At 39.0% G+C, this 19706-nt stretch overlaps 1 protein-coding gene across 1 annotated transcript in view; it reads right to left on the bottom strand.

The window, feature by feature from the left end:
• LOC113055267 (nuclear receptor coactivator 3-like) overlaps positions 1-19706 on the bottom strand; it is a 33809-nt gene that overhangs the window by 3340 nt on the left and 10763 nt on the right. Inside the window, exons 2-19 of the mRNA XM_026221430.1 lie at positions 9513-9617; positions 9258-9418; positions 7749-7849; positions 7412-7586; positions 7072-7248; positions 6871-6957; positions 6389-6532; positions 5998-6145; positions 5396-5895; positions 3704-4701; positions 3144-3270; positions 2787-2945; positions 2452-2673; positions 2241-2355; positions 1428-1599; positions 927-1286; positions 231-332; positions 96-161 (exon numbers count right to left, since the gene is read on the bottom strand). Of these exons, the coding sequence (XP_026077215.1) occupies positions 96-161; positions 231-332; positions 927-1286; positions 1428-1599; positions 2241-2355; positions 2452-2673; positions 2787-2945; positions 3144-3270; positions 3704-4701; positions 5396-5895; positions 5998-6145; positions 6389-6532; positions 6871-6957; positions 7072-7248; positions 7412-7586; positions 7749-7849; positions 9258-9418; positions 9513-9598 (3900 nt within the window). The 5' untranslated portion in view covers positions 9599-9617. The remainder of the gene's footprint in view (positions 1-95; positions 162-230; positions 333-926; positions 1287-1427; positions 1600-2240; positions 2356-2451; positions 2674-2786; positions 2946-3143; positions 3271-3703; positions 4702-5395; positions 5896-5997; positions 6146-6388; positions 6533-6870; positions 6958-7071; positions 7249-7411; positions 7587-7748; positions 7850-9257; positions 9419-9512; positions 9618-19706) is intronic.

The raw sequence follows: 19706 nt of genomic DNA on the forward strand, positions 1-19706 counted from the left end.
ATATTGTCAATGGCTATTAAGTATCATATATGCAATTCCACACAACATCACTGACAGACACAGAAACGTATTTCTGGAAAGTCATCTGTTGATACCTCTGTTTGAAGATTCATCATTTCCCTGCTACGCTGGGCCATCATCTGAGCATTCAGGAAACCAGGCTGAAAGATGGAGGAACAGCGATATTAAAGATAGAAAGGCTTCAGAAATCATCAAAAGACAAAAAATACCTGTCCGCCCATGCCAGGCTGCATGCTGGGTCTCATGCCAGGGTTTCCTGCAGGGTTGTTATCTGGTCTCATCCCCATGCCCTGCCTGCTCTGGTTCAAAAACTGCAGCAAAGGAACATTCAAATCAAATGTTGAATCTGATTAATCAATATAAATCAAATGATAGTGTAAATAATAAATATCATTGCTTGTGTTGGATATAGGATTTCAAGTTTAATTACTAGCAATTTAGAACCTAAAATGTATATAATTTAACATTAATGAAATTTAAATTGGATGTAATAAATCCTATGACCTACAGTTACTTGGCTTCACTAATCACTAATTCTCACATCCTCATGGGTAAAGTCTCCATCAAATACACATTTTATAATCTCGACAATGTAGCAAGTCATCCAGGTGCTTTTACTAAAGCTATAAACTTGTATATACTATTGGTCTCTCATACAAATTAGAGAAGTATGCAATTTCTGATGCAGCAACAGTTATTTTGTGCCACAGCAAAAAAACCTGACCAGTCGTTACTGACTTTTTAATAGGTTTTAACTATTCAATATAAGTCACAGCCCTACATTACACAAAATAAAATAGGCAATTAGATTGTGGAACACTATCTTTTCTAAAATGTGCATTGGCTGTAACATCACAATAATCGATTACACCTCAGTTGAGTGTTATTGGAGGGCAGCTGCACACCTGCTGTCCCTGCAGTCTCTGCTGGAGCTGGTATCTGGTGGGATTCCCCATCCGAGGCCTTGTCATATTAGCACGAGGATGCATAGCGCCCATACCACCCATTCCGGGGAAGCCACCATGTTGGTTCATCTGACTCATCATGGGGTTAAAGCCCGGTCCAGACTGCCCTGGCATGGGACCAGGTCCAGGGCCAGGACCAGGGTTGGGACCACGGCCATATCCACCCTGCATTCCCATGGAAGGGGGGCCCGGGTAGCCCTGCCCATACATGCCCTTGGGGTCCATACCCATAGAGGAGTCAGGTCCCGGACAAGGACCAGAGAAGGGGTCTGTTGGAGGGGGCTGGTCTGAACTATGACCCTAAAGAGAGAATGAGACCAAAATGACGGTTTTCAGGGAACCTGGTTGGCCAGCAGCTCTAACGTATCTAACGCCACAGCATTGAAGATAGTGGTTTGTAAACTGAACACATCTGTTCCATGAAGCAGACTGGCAGGGTACCTGGTTGATGAGATCCGGTATGCCAAGGGCACGGTCGATCTCCTCCAGAGCGATGACGTCAGTGTTGTTGAGTAGAGAGTCCAGCTGGTCCAGCAGAGCTCGCTCATCACTCTGACCCTCAGTGGTAGACGGAGGGACCAGAAGATCATCCAGAGAGTTATTAAATGGCAGCCTGACATATAAAAAGCAGACAGAGAGGACGTTACTGACTTTGTGCGCTAAAAACAATCTAAACATCTTTAAAACAAGATTTATTTACAATGTATTTAAACTTAATCCTCAGATGCACATACTTATTTTTAAACAATATACCCTTAAGTAGTTTTTTGGGTTATATATATATATATATATAAAGAGATGGAGAGAGAGAGATTTAACCAATTGGTTTAATGTTTGACATTGACTCATTCATTAATTCAGTGACTAGCACTACCTACTATTGTTTTAATTTCATATTTAGATTTATCTAATTAAAAGCTAAAAAAAACGGTCATACTTTATTATTCCAAATAATCAATTTTCATTTATACATTTGCTTTCATATACATGTCTGTATAGGGATTCCAAAAAATATAAAATAAATAATGGATTAGGAAAAATATTTTTCAACGATGCCTTCTTTTTGCAGACATGAAAGAGGCTTCAGAGAGAAGGTGTGTGACTCGATGTGAGGTATGTCCATTTCAGTGTATAAGTCTATCAGAAGTTAGCAAGCTGGCAAACACTGTTTTTCATCATTTTAAACATCAGGATTAACTGAATGCAGGCAAATGAACTCAAGCTGTAGATCTGGTGTAACCTCATTTCCATTACCTGTTTGCATTCTGTGCTCCCTCCATTCCCATCCCACTGTCTGGCCACGAAGGGGACTGTTGTGGAGGTGCCTGTCCACTGAATGAATTCAAACCCATTCCTACCTCATAAGGCCCTGTAAAAACAACAACATGTTGTTTGAAAGATTTAATTTGATGTGCTACCTGTTGTAATATGCCCACGCTGCTGGTTTTAAGGTGACAGAACTTACCTATAGGATCCATCAACTGCTGCTGCAACATGGATCTGGTTGCAGGAACGCTGTTCGATCGGTTAACCATGGGTCCTCCCATTAAGCTCTTAGGATTGTGGTCCATGCCTGTGCGACCCATGCCAGGGTGTCCGACAGGACTGCCGGAACTGGACATTCTCCAATCTCCAGAACCTGCCATTGGGGGCCGATTGAGCATTCCCATTGGCCTATTTGGACCTCCTGGGAAAAGCATGTTGGAAGCGTTAAAATTCAGCTAAAGAATGAATGCATATAAAGTTATATGGTTAAATATGTAAGATCCATGTTCAAACTTGAAAATATGAGAGGCTCACCCATGCCTATCTGGTTTTCAATATGCTCCTGTTTGACAAGAGAGGAAGGGGCGCTCCTCCTACCAGTCATGCCTGGCCCGCTCAGGAGTTTACCATCAACAGACACTGCCCTCTGGAAGGGCACACGCGGACCAGAACCCATACCAACACCCTCCCGATCTGGAACACAATAATGCATACAATTAGCTTGAACAAAAATGGACAGATTTCTTTGGCCATCCACATGGTCATCAGCAGTAACCTTTAAAATATATGTCCAGTACATTTTCTATTAAAAGTTACATATCGTTATCTAGTAACAATAAATTTTCAACATCCCCCTTCTGACTTTGAGGCACTCTGTGTGTTGTGACTCACCATGTGCGGTGCTGTTAGGTCCATTGCCCTGCTTATTGCCCCCCTCCATTCCTCCAGTTCCAGAATCAGCAAACATTCCAGAACCTGAATTCCTTAGTCCTCCAAGAATACTCTCTAAGCTATCCAGCTGGAAAAACAACACAAAGGATTGATGTTAGAATAATAATTCTCAATTTGCATGGGAATTTTCCACATCAACAAAGCAAAATGTATTAGTTGTCAAAGTGCGCAAAGATAGTTTCATATTGTTTTTTAAAACAATAGCTCAGATTTTTAATCAGTGATTATACTTTTACCATGATACTTTGAGGATTTTTTTAAGAAAAGTAAAATTCACTTTTATGATCTCTTTTGTTAGATCTAATGCATCCTTGCTGAATAAAAGTACTGCTACCTTTAAAAAAAAAGTTGTAGCATACAGTACATTAGATTTATTTATTTTGTTAAAAGTATGTATGTTTATTATTAAATCAATTTCACTATATATATAGGACTTAAGTGTTATTGGGAAGTATAGAAGTATGAACCCAATATGAGAAGTATGAATCAACTGTAAATACCTCATCAGGTGGTTCGATCTTGACTTTGCCCTCCTGTTTGTTAGAAATAGAGGTTGTGACCCCTGACCCCTGCCCTCCAGCGGCCCCTCTCCCTTCCAGCTCCTCCAGCTTTGGCTTGACCTCTGTTGCATTGGGCTCTTTGGAGTCATCCTTATTGAGGAGGTAGTGAAGGAGGGCTTGTGGCTTTTTTCCTTCTTTCGGACTGTGCTGCTCCTGCTTGAGATCTAGATTCCTCCCCTCAGTGCCCGGGAGCTCTGGACCAAGAGAGGACTTACCAGTGGCCTCGGCCGTGATGCGAGCCACCTCGTCGGGTGTGTTTCCATTTTGAAGGAGCTTGTGGAGTATCTTGTGCTTCTCCTGTAAGCTGTGATGGCCACTGGGACAAGCTGTGGATGACACTCCTCCCGAGCCTTGCTGATTTACGCTATTTCCTGATGACGGACCAGATGAGGAGGACACTCCAGTCGATGAAGGACTCATCATGCCACTTCCCGTCTCCTTTGAGTCGGGACCCATTGGAGTGGAGGCACGTCCTGAGATAGGTCCACCGGTCCCAATACCAATCTCTTCAGTTGGGGATGTGAGCAACTGAAGTAACTTCTTGTGGCCCTTTCCGTCAGGGACTCTCCGATTGACTTCCGCTCCAGTGGGACCATCCTTGCTGGACTGGCTGTCCGGTTTATCAGTGGTCTCCGTCGAAGAGGCCTGTTGCTGATCTAACCCTGTGCTGTGAGCACTTGACGGGCTCTTGGAGTCACCAGCGCTGGGTTTGCTGTTGCCGGTCTGGCCTTGCTGACTTGACTGGGTCGAGTTGATGCTGGGAGAGCTCTCGGATTTGTGTGCAGGAGAGTTGAGAGCTGAAGGTAGAGAAGAGCCAACACCTTCACTGATGGCCTGGAGGGCATTCAAAGAACTGCTAGAGAAGGTGTTCCCAACTGATGGAGCAGAAGATCCGCCACTAACGCCCATACCCACAGGACCCATGGGAGAGTGCATACCTGTCAAATCGAGAAAATATGGCTAAATCTTGAGCTAGTTTTCAAATTCCGCACCAATAAACACAACACGACCAGTACAATTAGGTTAGTAGAATCTGAAAACATTTTGCACATTTTCTTTGAGTGTTGAAAGGGATATTCTGCAGATTTGACTTAAACACAATAAAAAGTGTTAAAATAGCCACATAATAGCCATATAAGTGTGTGTGCAGCCATTTGTAAATTGAAAGTGCACGGCTTCCTGTGTGATTCACTTCGTTATTGTAGCTGTGCAAAAAATCTATTATGCTGCTTAATTTTGCAAACTAGCATTTATCACATTATTGTTTTGATCTATTATTGTAATTATAAACACTTTGGTTTGTTGTACAATAGGTTCACCATTTATTCCATTCTTCTAGGTAAAACAGCCAATGAATCATGTAGTCGGAAATTCACAGGCAATAGCTTACTTCAGCATTGCAAAATGAGGTGGATAAAAAGGGCAAAAACTTTAACTTCCTAACCATCGGGTCCAACCCTTATTTATTGGCAGGTTAGAGGATTCTCACATTAGCTAAAATGTCTAATAAACAAACTTGGGATGTGTATAACTTTGGGAATAACAAGTTTGAAATCTGTTGAATAGGAACTTTCAATCGAATTCAGTTTGGTTCCATCTATCTAATCGAAACTGCAAAAGCAGGACACTTACCTCCAGGAGAAAAGGGACTTGCACCCATTTTAGGGCTCCCCCGTATCCGTGGCGACCCCATGAGATTCTGTTGAACAGGGTTCACGCCAGGGCTTCCTTGGGAGGGGCTTGTCATGCCCATACCATAGCCACCACCGTGAAATTGACCCTGCTGGTGCTGATTCATGCCAGGATGGCCCATCTGATTCAAAGAGTTCATCTGATTCATTGGATTCATCTGATTCATAGTGCTCATTTGATTCATGCAATTCATCTGATTCATATTCATTTGATTCATTGAATTCATCTGGTTCATTTGATTCATCTGATGCATCGGGTTCATTTGATTCATCCTGTTGCCTGGGCCGTACATAGCTCTTTCTCCTCTAGGACCCATGTGACCTTGCTCGTTCACGCCATAGCCTCTGGTATTGCCCATGCCCATCTGGGCATTCGGATTGGCATTGCCCATAACTGACCGCATTACACCACCCTGATTGGGCCTGTATCCATTTTGCTCCCTATGTGAAAAAGAGGAGTGAAGGCGAGGAGAACACAGAGGTATTTTCATGTAAAATCAGAGCAGTTATATAACTGTTGACTTTGGGTAGAGGGGAACAAACCTCTGCAGAAGATGAGTAGAGAGGAAGGTGAGCGGGTCATTGGTGACAGGGTTTCGGCAGAGCTCGCTGCGTGTTTGTGCCGTTACAGGAGTGCCATCTGACAAAGAGAACCTATAGGGTGGAGTCTCTGCTCTACCATGAACATATGCTGAAAAGAAGAAGAATACAAACAACATTAATAAAACATGTTTCCAATCTGTCAAACCCAGTTCATACTGCATGCAAAAGCAGAACTTATTTCTGGGCCCATTTTAACAAGTTACAGAATTCACACTTCCATTTTGTCTTTCAGCATTTCTATGTAGCATTTTACTTCATTTATGCACTTAAATGGAAAGATTCAAGCTGAGCTGAGTTGAGAAAAGATCCATGCAAGTGTATTACCACATACCTTCATGAAAGTGTCTCTTGTAGGACCAGGGCTGACCCTCACTACGATGCAGGAACATCTGCATACACCGCCGCACTAAATCCTCCCAGCCAGGACGCATGGTGGTGTGCAACAGGCTCTGCTGCTCGATCTCGATCAGTTTCCCTGAGGTCAAATGAACACACTCAGATGTGGTACTACATCTGACTCAAATAGAATTCTATGTGAAATTTTTGTGCAATTTCACCATAATCAGTTTCATTGTTTTTTCTTCTGTTGAAGGTGTCCTTTAAACTTTTTCAATATTTACTGCGAATAAAATATTACTGTGTGTTGTAACTGGTCAATTTCCACATTTTAAAATGTCAAACTGAGTTGAATCAGGTGTGTTAGATGATGGAAACAGTGCTGGGCTGCTCCAGGACAGTTTTTTTTTTAAAATCTCAATCGTTTCATCGACGAGATGAACTTGGAGTTAAAATGACACCGTAAATCAATTTTACCTGTTAGTTCATGTCTAGTACTGAATCGTTCTGTCCTCTCCACTGCAGTCACTCTCCGTGCTACACAAATCATACACAACTGCAGATCTGATAGACAGAAAGAGAAAAAAAAAACACTTTTCTAATTCACAAGCAGCTCAAGAAGACAAAGTATATAGAATTCAATCTGTAAAAATAATAAACCATGAATTTACTACTGACCTTCCCCTTCCTCCATCATTGCTTTAGGCTGCGTGAGAGCGAAACATTGCATGGTCTCGTAGCGAGGCCCACCAGCGCCTTCTTCACCTCCGTGGCCAAACTTCACCAGCATGCGACAGTTAAATGTGTGACTCTTCTGACGGGAGGCATCACCGCCCCATGACACACTGTTGGGACCTTAACATACACACAAAAATGTTCTGCATGATGCTGAAGTCACATCTTGAACTTATTGCCATGATTTCATGATTTATACATACATGCTTATTTTTTTTGTGAACAGTTGAGAGCAAAATTCACTTAAAAGATAGATATACATCGACTTTATATATATATATACCATTGTTTTTGGGCAGGTTTTTATGCAATTCTTCTCTGTCTTCCTCGTGCAGTATGTTATAGATGCTGGTGTTGATCAGCTCCTCCTGTTTATACTGCAGGTACTGAGTCACATTATCTGACACAAACACAATGCTGCCTTCACGACTCACCACAAACAAAAACCCATCCAAAGCCTGACGAGAGAGAGAGAGAGAGAGAGAGAGAGAGAGAGATTCAGAATTATTATTATTATAAAACACTTTAATTCACAATTGCATGCTAGTACAAAGATGCCAGTATGATAAATGAGCAAATGAGCCTCTGGTGACCGTCGACCTTTAAGTTTTTAATCTAACCTGGAGCAAGAGAGGGCCCAGATGGTCCTTGTCGATGACCCCTTGACCAGTAGAGGACACATCCGCCTTCTGGACATCATCATCGCCACATGAGCTTTTACCTGTGAGTCATGTAAACACACACCACATATTAGAAACCCTATAGAAACATATACACAGTTGTAAAGATATACACTAATGTTGAAAAATTTTGATACAATTTTGATCAGTAGTGTGTATCTTTACAAAAAAGTTGTTTTTTTGGAAGGCGTTAACATGGATTGAATCAATCAAAAGTGACGTTAACAACATTTAAGTTACAAAAGATTGCCATTTCAATAAATACTGATAGATTCAAATAAACTTTCTATCAATCAAAGAATGCTGAAAAACAATGCTTCATGTTTTTAAGAAAATATTGGTTAAAAATTTAACAAGGACCATCAGGACCACAGAAAACAGTTTATTAAAATTAGTAAATTATCATTTTAAAATCGCAATAATATTTCATAATATAATTGCCTTCACTGTATTACCGTATTTTTCGGACTATAAGTCGCACCTGAGTATAAGTCGCATCAGTCCACAAATACGTCATGACGTATTACGTCAAATTAATTTTGATAAATAAGTTGCACCTGACTATAAGTCGCAGGACCAGCCAAACTATGAAAAAAAGTGTGACTTATAATCTGGAAAATACGGTAAATAAAGGCAGTCATGGTGACCATAAAATCCTTTCAAACACAAACACACACAAAAATGATAAATATTACCAACCCCAAAGTTTAGAAAGGTAGCGCTAATTAATGTTTGTTTCGCCACAAAAAACATCTTATAGAATATTTTAGCTAGGCAACAGCTGAAAAATAGGTCTGTTTATTTTGATATGTAGATTTTGTAGGTTTCATTCCTGTAAATCACTACTAGCCGATGGAATGTCAAGAAAGGAAGAATGAACACAACGCCTGTGTGAACTCTAGGTTATATAGTCCAAATGAAAAGAGGCATGTATAGGCCTGTCTCACACAACAAACTTGTGCAGACTACAGTTCTGAATCTATTATATAATTATGAGAACGATGAACACAGTGCTATCACTCCAGGAATTACACCTCGAATCTTACAAATATGATAATTAAGTTCATGAAAATGTAATTACTTGATTGATTTACAAATTATATTTGACTAAAATTACTAATTAGTTTTACTAGATAATCTACTCGTCCAGATTCATATATATCCAGAGATAGTCATGTTTGCACTTTTTTTTAATTTCAAAAACAATATTTTATTATCTAAATCTAGCTATGGTGTTGCCCAATTACAAATAATCACGTATATACTGAATTTACACAATTACCAAATATTCATTCAAATGTATTAGGAGGCCAGACTACAGTAACATGTCAATCCACCTGCCACCAGGTGGCAGCGTTTTTATAAAACAAAGGAAACTCAACACACTGTGGGTTTAGTAAATATTTTCACAGACTAATATGTAAAAGAGCCATGTGAGCAGACGTGTACCTTGCTCTTTGATCTGTCGTATCTGGCGCACGGTCTCTTTAAGGATGGCACATTTGTCTGGTTTGACATTGAAGCTGTCGATGTCACTAAGGTTGGCCGAAATCAGTTCAGCCAGCTCCTCGATATACTTGCTCTCCTGTTCCCTCCTGCGCTTGTCACATCTGTAGATTTAACACACACACAGAGAATTTTAGGGAGGAAAAACATACAAAGATTTTAAATACTGCTTGTTTTATGCACCATTAAACGCCTCACCCTTGTCCTGGCGTGTCACATGTGGAGAGTTTGCGCTTTCGGTCTGAGCACAGTGGCTCAAGTGAGTTCTCACCCACTCCACTCATGTTTAAAACATATCAGCACCTAAGGAACACACAAAGTTTAGATCAGAGGCAGAAAACCCAACTGAAGGCATATTATGATCATATTACGAACATACAACAAAACAAGCACTTCTATCCTGCCACAAGTGCATTATCACAAACAAATAATGAACTCACTTTGGCACGTTTACACAATGCACTGGAAGGCTTCATCTCTTTTTCAAAAATGATTTATTAAAAAATGCAAGAGTGTGTTCGTGTTTATGGCTTATTTTTAAGTGTTCCCACATACAGCTGAATGCGCGGAATGTTCCAGGCCTCAGCAGCGGTGCTGCGTGTGTGTGTTTGTGTGTTTGTGACAGTGTGTCTGAGAAGAGACACTGATTATGATGGAGTGAAACGGGGCCCCAGGGGAAGTGGATCAACCCTCAGTGCGTTTTCGTGTGTGCGCGCGCATTTTTGTAACAGGGACTGGATCAATTATCTCAATCCATGAAGCCGTACGCTGCACAACATGTAAATGAAATGTATAAATGATCTAATTAAAAAGCAGACTAATGAATCTGAATTACTGTTAGTGATATGTTCTTCCTTCACATGTCTCATTATGACACGTTTCTTCCTACTTCTACCATTATTGCTCCACCCACTTCACCAACGACAACACTTCCTCCTCTTTAGTGATACTTCTCAGTTCTCAGCGATCATGTTCTTTTTTTGTTTTGTTTGTTATTATTAGAAGTGCCCTTTTCAATATGTCTGCTTCCTTTTAAGATTATGTATGCAAAGACATGGATGGCCCAAAATATTAATCACACATAAGCCACACTTGTATGAATGTCATTGTATTAGATACAAAATATCAAACCAAGTGGCATTTATTTGAAAGGTGAAATATAATTTCTGTGCCACTGGCAGGGCTGGGTAAAATATTGATTTTAAAATTGCTTCTTTTGAACTTTCCTAATATTGACTGAAAGATCCTACAGTCCAATTCCTGAAATGAATGACTCTAATAAGCCGGTACTTTTTAGTGAATTCTGAAGTAAAAAAAAAAAAATATTACCCATGAGTGGTGTAGTTCAATTCCCAGAATGCAGGACTCTTATGAGCCAGTTATTTTTAGGAAATCAAAAAACAAACTGCCCAACCAGTGTAGTCTGATTCTTGAAATTAATGGCTCTTATAAGCGGGAACTTTTCAGTCAATCAAAAAAAAAAAAAAAAAATGATATACATATCAGTGGATCAGTGGTGTGCGGTGATGTTCTGAAATTGTTTTTTTTTTTATTTATCAAATATTAATTCATGTCCCAGTTACACATTCTTGGTTAAAAAAAAACATTACTTAAACATTACACTACCAGGGAGGGAAAAAAATCTATTTTATATTTATACATTAACAATGTAATCAATATACGGTTTATTAAAGCCAAGTACGAATCTCATCAAGTCAGTGTTTTTAAGCATTTTATATTTATTCCAAAATAATAACTTGGGGCAGTAACAATTTTAACAAGATACTTTATTTGTGAACTTATGGCATTGCCTCCTCTCAAGAGATTTTCCCCCATTCATTCTCAATTACCCCCCAACCAAGCCCACCTTACGCTTTAGGGGTTTTGTTAAAACTCAATGGACTCATGGGAAACGAGAGAGACGGAGACTCCCGATGTAACTTTACCTGCTGGTGTTGCTGTTAGACAGTGCTTCTTTAGAAAAACGAGTGATTTATACTCTTTTAAGTATTATATTTTGTAATATTGGCAGCATTTTATTTTTGTATTATGAATTTTTGGGGGGAACAATTCTGAGGAGTCACTGCCTCCTTTGCCTACTCGGGAAAAACAAGGATCTCTGACTGAATATTTCAAAAAGATTAATTCAAAAAGTCATTGGACAAGCTGATGAACTGGAGTGCAGATTTTAGCATTTTTTTAATGTATTTTTAATTGATTTATTCATTTAACAGAAACCATATAGTGTGACAATATGTTATTGCTACATCTGAAGAAATCTGCATACTCAAAGCCTACAGTGCTTGCTTTATCTGAAATATATCTATAGTTAATGGATTAAACTACACCTGTGATTATTCTGCTAGCGCATCAGGGTCAACCTGAGGCAAAATTACTTCATACATTCACCTAGAAATCACCTTAAGGTCACAATGATTAAGTAATCACAAAAATGATTCAGAAATGTCAAATTAGTTCAGTATGCATTTGATTTAACATTTCATCATCTAAAGGAAGGCACTGAACGTAATACATTTTTAAGTGTGGCTTCAGTGTCCAGTTTTTTTAAAGAGTCACGGTGTGTAAAGGGACACATGGCTGTCTTTCCGTCTCCACTCTTTTCATTCTCTCTAGCTTCTGCTGCTGTTATCAGTCTCTGTCACTCTGGTCATAGACCCTCTGCTGTATGCGTGCATGTGTGCGAGTATGTTTGTTTAGAGCCCTGACCTTGCCCCACGCCTGACCCCTCCCAGAGTTCAGCGGAAATCTCAGAGCACAGACCATCGGCTTGCAGTCTTTTCCCCTTCCCTTGCTGAACACATGCATGCAAAAAGCCTTTTCCTCTCATTTAAAGGGATAGTGTACCAAAAAATACAATTCTGTCATTTACTCAAAAACATACTCAAACCATAAGACTATTCTTAATCGTCAATATTTTTTTTTTTACCATTTTGAACAAATATTTACTATGATATTCTCTTATCATTTGTGTCCAACCATTTGAAGTCTGTGTAAACAACATTTTCTGTTTCAAAGTCCATAAAGACATTGTAAAAAGGAATCTATATGCATTGGGCCGTTTAATCCAGGTTTTCAAAATTGATACAATTGCTTAGTTTACAAAAACTAGGGCTGCACGATGTGTCGTTTAAGCATCGATATTGCGATGTACGAATCCACGATAGTCCCTTGACGAATGTGATTCGCGGATTAATTTCACAGCGGTTTTAAAATTTTAAATCCTGTGAGTTTAACAGGGCAGAGAGAGAGAGAGAGAGCGCGAGTGAGAGAGAGAGAGAGAGAGAGAGAGAGAGAGAGAGAGAGAGAGAGAGAGAGAGAGCGAGCCCCGGCCACACGCTCACCGTCTTCAAACAACACCAGCGCCATCTTGCTCTCTCTCCCTCGCGCATATTAATCAATTTACACAATGTTGTCGATGTTTAAATCATTTAAAATGAGAATGTAAGTGTGCTCACCCCATTTTTGTTTGTAAGAAATGTTTTTATTCGATTTCATATTGCAATATATATCGCAGAAAAATAAAATATCGAAATGTAATTTCTTTCTCAATCTCGCGCAGCCCTAACAAAAACGTATTTTAACTTGGGATTTTATTCACATAAACATTGATCAATGCACATGGTGCATCAAATAAAGTAAAGAGAAGTGCAAACAAGCTTGCATGACACCACAAGAACCAATGAGGTTTATTCTCATGCGTCAAGCGAGCATGCACATTTGAGCTTCTGTTTGTTTACCATTTCCAAGTCTACTGGATTACTTTTACGTTGTCTTAAGCACGAAAATGGGTCAGTGGACGGACAAATGAAAGACATACAGGGTTGGAACGACATGAGGGTCAATAATGTCAATTTTAATTTCAGGGTGAACTATCCCTAGTTTGCCCTCAGTCACCTACAAACTCTCAGTATGAGTTCATCATTCCTGAGTCTGACTTTGAGACATTACACAACTGTGCCCATACTGCACTGCCTGTGCTGACACGTATGGCTGTCTGTCACAAACCTACAACAAAGTGGAAAAATGCTGCAGAATGATTCTCTACTTTTAGATCTCTTTCACCCTTTCTTTCTCCTTGAAATCTGCAGTGGAGTTAAACAAATGATAAATGACAGACATATAACCATTCATGACTGTTAAGGTCAAGGCACCATTCAGATCTAAAGTCAAGTCATTAGAGAGATAGTTCACCCAAAACTGAAATTTCTCTTACCTTCATATCATTCCAAATGTTGTTTTCCCTTCACTGATCATAAGCAAAGATACTTAAATGTGTATAAAAATATATTATTTTTACAGTGATCAACGTTTTAAGTAACGATAAGAGGTTGTAGTTCTCCACTGCATTTCTTAGCCATGACCGTTACACTATACACTGAACTGACCAATCCACATCCAGGACTGAAATATTTGTTTTATAAAAGAATATACATGTGTGCGAATGAGATTTGGACATGCAGAGGCCCCAACTGTCAGTGCATAAGTTAAATTTGGGCTGTCCCTCAACTGAAACTATTGAAAAAAAAACGGTCCTAACCTAGTTTTCTGGCCTAAATTGGACAGCTGGCTGGTTTAAGAAGGACCAGTGAACAAGCTTAGACTAGTTTAGCAGGGTTTGTTCAGCAGGAATTTAAACTGTTATTTTAATACTCCATTCAAAGTGTACAGTTCCATTTTCATCAATACTTTGAGTGCAACTACAACAAAACCAGACAGCACATCAACATTCTCCTCAAGAGAGCACGAAAGACCGAGGATGAGTGTGAATGTGAATGTGAGGAGATGAACGCAATGGCTGAAAGCAAAATGCTAAGAGACAAAAAGAGCAAGAGTGAGAAAACTTCAGTCCAAGGACGAGCACTTCACATACGCCTTTAATTAAGCAGGAGATGTGGAATGTAGAAGCCCACGGCAGAATCAAGTGAAACTTCTGTCTGTATGTTGCGCTGATGTTTCCAATCTAACAGTCAAGACGCAAAGGCAGTTTTAAGGACATTATGGCTCCATTCTACAGTGATGCAATTCCACATCTTTCAGAAGTTCGAAAGGTGAACCGAATATCTGATAAAAACATACAAGAGCACTGCTCATTATAGCGGAGCTCTTGCAAAGACTTCTTACAGAATGCACCAGATGAGCATCTCAAAGCGAAGATCCACTTCCAGTCTTTCTGAGAATAATGGCTATTTTAATGGGAAAGTTATCGAGAATATCCGAATCAGGAAGCAGCAAAAACAGGCATCCTGTTTGCGCCTTCCCACACACACCGAGTTTTGCGTCACGACTTCCTCTTCCTGGAAAATGCCTGCTGGCTCTTTGCAATCATATTTACATATTCAACCTCATAGGTTGAACCGGTTCTTCTGTTCGGTCTCTTCGAAGCTAATCTGTCTGTGTTTTTCCATGAGGACTTTATATTTCACCGCCACCAATCATCTCTATCACTGTCTTAAGAAGAACTCCATTTCCTTAACATTTCATAATGATTTCTTATTCTACCTTATTTTTTAAACACTTAATAACACTATAAAATCTTTAATGAAAATTAAAGAGATGAAAAACTGTAGATTTACTGACAAAAAAATTCTACACATGCATTTTATATATATATATATATATATATATATATATATATATATATATATATATATATATATTTATGCTACAAAACCACAATCACCCTCCCAATTGTTGTGGTCTCCTCTGCCTGTTTCCTTGACGACCAGTAGGGTAACGTCTCAATATCCCATCATGCCTTGACCCCATACTGAGAGAACCTGCATTATTGATGGGGCTGCCTCCTGTCGCCCCATACACAACACACAGTCCACCTCAGCACCTTACCATACATATCAGCAGTCAGATTCAATGGGCCGTTCAAAACCATTGCACCGAGTTAAAAGAAGAAATACATTATTGAAAAGAAACAGACTTATAATTATGTCAGCGGCACCTGCAACTCTCAGTCCTCCATGTGCAACAAAAGGGCCATCAAGCCATTTAACAGACCACGCTTCAGTCGGGCATTAAGGCTTAAGAACTTATTTGCTTATTTTCAATACCTCATAAAAACTCCATTTGGCATTTTCTATAAAACCGAAGATGTTTTAAAACCACTTACAGTGAAGCATATGCAAGAAATAAGTCACGCACTGACTGTCAGAGGACACCAGACAGCAAATTGTGCATTCCACATTCCACATTATGGAATTAAACAGGTTTACTTTAAATGTCATTTCATATTCACACACCTCAAAGAGGGCAACTCTAGCTGCACTTTTTTTTCTTTTTGTGGGGAGGTCTAAAGAATTACTGTAATATATGTTATATTACAATAATAATAATAACAAATTGTAACATTATTCACCATTAATAACTTAAAATTACAGTATTTCAGCAAACTACACATTTATTTGATCAACTTCATTTTCATTTGAACTGAATTTATGTATTAATGCGATTTTATAACAACATGTAAATTGTTGTCATTTTACAACATGTGTTATGTAATTTTTCACTTGTCGTCTTAATATCATAATTTAATATCATATTGACATTAAATAATAGTCAGCAAATTGCATGAATGTTGAACTGGAGCTGCTTCTTGAGGGTCAGGCAAGTATACTATACATACGATCTACCCATGCTTTTGCTGAATAGGGTGCATGCAGTCACCCTATATTAAAACACATCAGACGGTGAAATCAGTGAAACTGTTAAATGTCCATATGAATGCAATGCATATAAAAACAAAAAAAAAAAACAGATGAATGGAGCACGTAAATTGTAGGAATGGATGAAGAGGGATATGAAGAATGACTCAGATCCAAAATAGCCACCACATTCTGGCAGAGCCTGAAAATAAAGCATGAAATCTGATCTCAGTGAAACACTCACTAAATAAACACAAACACATACACAACAAAACCTCTGCAGACTATACGACACACACACACACGCTCTGCCTTTTCAAAACGAAGATGAAAACACTGTGGAAATGAACTGTGGCTAAATCTTTTCAGACACGGTACAAGAGGAGGATGAGGTGGCACAAGTTACTGGCCGTTGCTCTCTTTCTCCACGATAGTCGCCACATGACCACTCAGGACGGCTCCATTCTGCAGCAGAGACAAGCTAGACAGCAAGTGTAAGAGATGAGCAGAGGTAGAACAAAAAGAGAAGGAGGGAGGGAGTGAGAAAGAAGAAGAAAACAGCTCAAGAATAAGGGACAGAGAGTGGTTTTGACTGGAGGAGGAGGAGGAGGACGAGAAAAAGCAAGAGAGAGAACAATAGCGAACAGCCCAGACATGCAGACATGTGCCAAGCATGTGTGTACATGTGCAGACATCTAAAAGCTTTTCACAGCTACACTCGCTTAAGCATACTGACACACAATTCACTTCACCAAACCTGGACATATTTACTGTCCAGCACTGAAAAAAGTGCAAAAGGGGTCCGATGTCTTGGGGATGAATTGAAAACACAATCAAAGCATGAGCACAGATTAATCACTTTTCATTTCAGTTACTTTCGACTTAACTATTTCCAACTAACTATTTACATTTTTATAGCAAGATATGAGGCAGTGGCCATACTTGCATATTAAGGTGCAGAATTTCATTCAATAATATGATTAAATATGTTAAATACTGTGATTTACCGGTCATATGATAATTATTGATAAACAAATATGCAAAAATAAACATTCAACATTATATATTTCGGCTGCTTGTAAAAAGGCATGTAATAACACAAACTATGCTTACATGACAACGATGTAGTCAAAAATGGAATAGTTTTTCCAGTTTTCAAAAAGATTTGCATTTACACACATCCACGAAAGCACCCAAAAATGCTGTATTACTTATGTCAGGCCATTAGTTGGCACTGTCACCTTGTTAGTAAACAGTACATGTGGGGAAGTGATGATTATTTCTTATATATGATGCGTCTCCGCTGTTGGTTGTAATATTGGTGAAGCAAATCCACACTTTGTTGAAGAAGCATTAGCCAACTCTTGAGCAGCAACAACAGTACCGTGTACTTCGCCCATTGTTGTTTATGTTTGTTCGCGCTTGCCTTTAAAACTGACATGTACTGTGTATGTTAAATACATAACACATACTACGCACGCGCATGACGTCACCGTTTTCATGAGTCCCGTTCTGGGTGTTTATACAGAAACTATAACTGTAGCATTTTCAAAAATTTGCACTTCAAAACCCATTTCTAAAATATAAGTTTTCAATCCCCAAAACACTGTTGTTGTGTAAACGAACAGGTAAATTGCATTAAAAGTTTCCAGTTTTTGGCTGAAAACGTTTTCGTGTAAACAGCCTCTTACACATCAACTCCCACCATGATCAACAGGTTGTGCAAAAACGAATTTGTTCAAATACCGAATGCCCACTTTTCACAGTCCTATCAAATCGTAATCGTCCTCCTTTTTTCTTGTATAATATTCATATTAATAAAATAAATGGTTGATATTATTGTTAATTAAATTGACTATTTTAAAATATGACATTTGTAATGTCACAAAAGTTTCAAATAAACATTCTTTTGAACTTTTTATTCATCATGACTGGAGTAACGACTACTGAAAATTACATTTTCCATCACCGGATTAAATGAGATTTTTAAATATATTAAAATATGAAAGAATAACTTTAAATTTTAATACCATTTTAACAATAAATTAGTGATCCTGTGGCTCAGTGGTAGAACACAGTGTTAGCATCGCAAAAGGTTGCGGCATCGATACCCAGAGAACACATGTTATGTAAACAATGATAGCTTGAATGCACTGTAAGTCATTTTGGATAAAAGTGTCTGCTAAATGCATACATTTAATTTATTGAAATTTTAATTAAATAATATAAAACAATTCTGCATTTTTCAAAGAATATATCTTATATTAATATAACTTTATATAAATTACATTGTTGTTGATTAATTATCATTATTATTATTATTATTATTATTATTATTATTATTATTATTATTATACAATAATAACCCTCTATGAAACCAATGAAATGCAGAAAGTATGAACACCATATTACAAGCCACATATGCTTGGACGAACAACAAGTAATAGGTTTAGATTAGAGACAGATCAGAGCACTCTCCTTCACTGTGAAGCACATTCTGTACTGTACATTTATTGAATTAAATTACAGCTTTTTGAGGTTTAATAATACCATATCACACCAGGCCATATCGCGATTTCGTTTTTAATCCGATTAAATGCGCAGCCCTAGTGTGTATGCGGTTTTGCTTACGGATGCACCACAGGCCCACTTTGTGTTCATAGCAATAAATCTGTTAATCCAACTGTGTTACTGTAACAGACCACCAGATAGTAAGTCATTCCTGCTGTGCAATATCAACACATGCACACATTACACATCTTAATGTATTAGGTTATGGAGGAGACGGAGATAGCATTCGAGCGTTCGCCTTCTCTCTCGTTCAAGAAACTGGCACACGCACCCACTTCACCAACAATACAATGGAAAAACTGCAGAGTTCAGGAAAAATACAACAAACGCTGACAGAATCACCTCCGCAGGAAAGAGAGCGAGGGAAAACAAGTAAGCATGGGGGTAAAAAATATTTTTTTTATTTGAACACAAAGTCCGTACTATGCAAATTCATTCATTAATCTATGACAGAGAGGCTTTCAGCAGCCTGACGGGGGTAAAAATGCAAGGAGGGAAAGAAAAAGACTGCAAAAGTGACGGAGCAGGGGTGGAAGGGGAACATGTGCCTGGTCATCTAGCCTCTGTTTTACCCAGTGAGCTAACGTAGCACTGACTCTTTCAAACACATAAAAACACAGCACTCTGAGTGCAAATGGAAAAAGCAGAGGGAGGGCCTCATTTTCCTCATAAAAAAAGCCCATTTAAAGAGCACAGCTTCGCTCTGAAAAACAACCAAAGATTTTTTTAACCCAGAAGGAAGGGAGAAAAGAGAGAGAAACTTGTTTAGCCTAAAATCATTTCTCTTTTTTTCTCATAAATGTTTTTTTATTTCTTGAACTCATGTTGACTGCCCTGCGCCGTTGAACAACTTATTCATTCCAGACGGTGACTGTGTGGATTCCTTTTTCCAGCCTCCGCTCTTTCGCCCTCCCTCTCCCTCTCCCTCTCTCTCTCTCCGAGTAAACAGAGGAAGAGCGTAGGCTCCACTCCAAACTGGTTCTGGGCGTTCCTGCGCAGCTCCGGCAGGGTCAAAAGTTTACAGTGGTTTTAATTTCACCTTTCCTCAGCCAATAGCAGCACAGCAGCTGAACTCTGACCTCTATAAAAGGATTCTACTGGCAGGAGGATGGCTGCTCTCTTTCGCTCTCCAGTCTCCTTTCTTTTA

The sequence above is a fragment of the Carassius auratus genome, chromosome 36 (genome assembly GCF_003368295.1).
Source record: "Carassius auratus strain Wakin chromosome 36, ASM336829v1, whole genome shotgun sequence".
In the NCBI taxonomy this organism is placed as follows: Eukaryota; Metazoa; Chordata; class Actinopteri; order Cypriniformes; family Cyprinidae; genus Carassius; species Carassius auratus.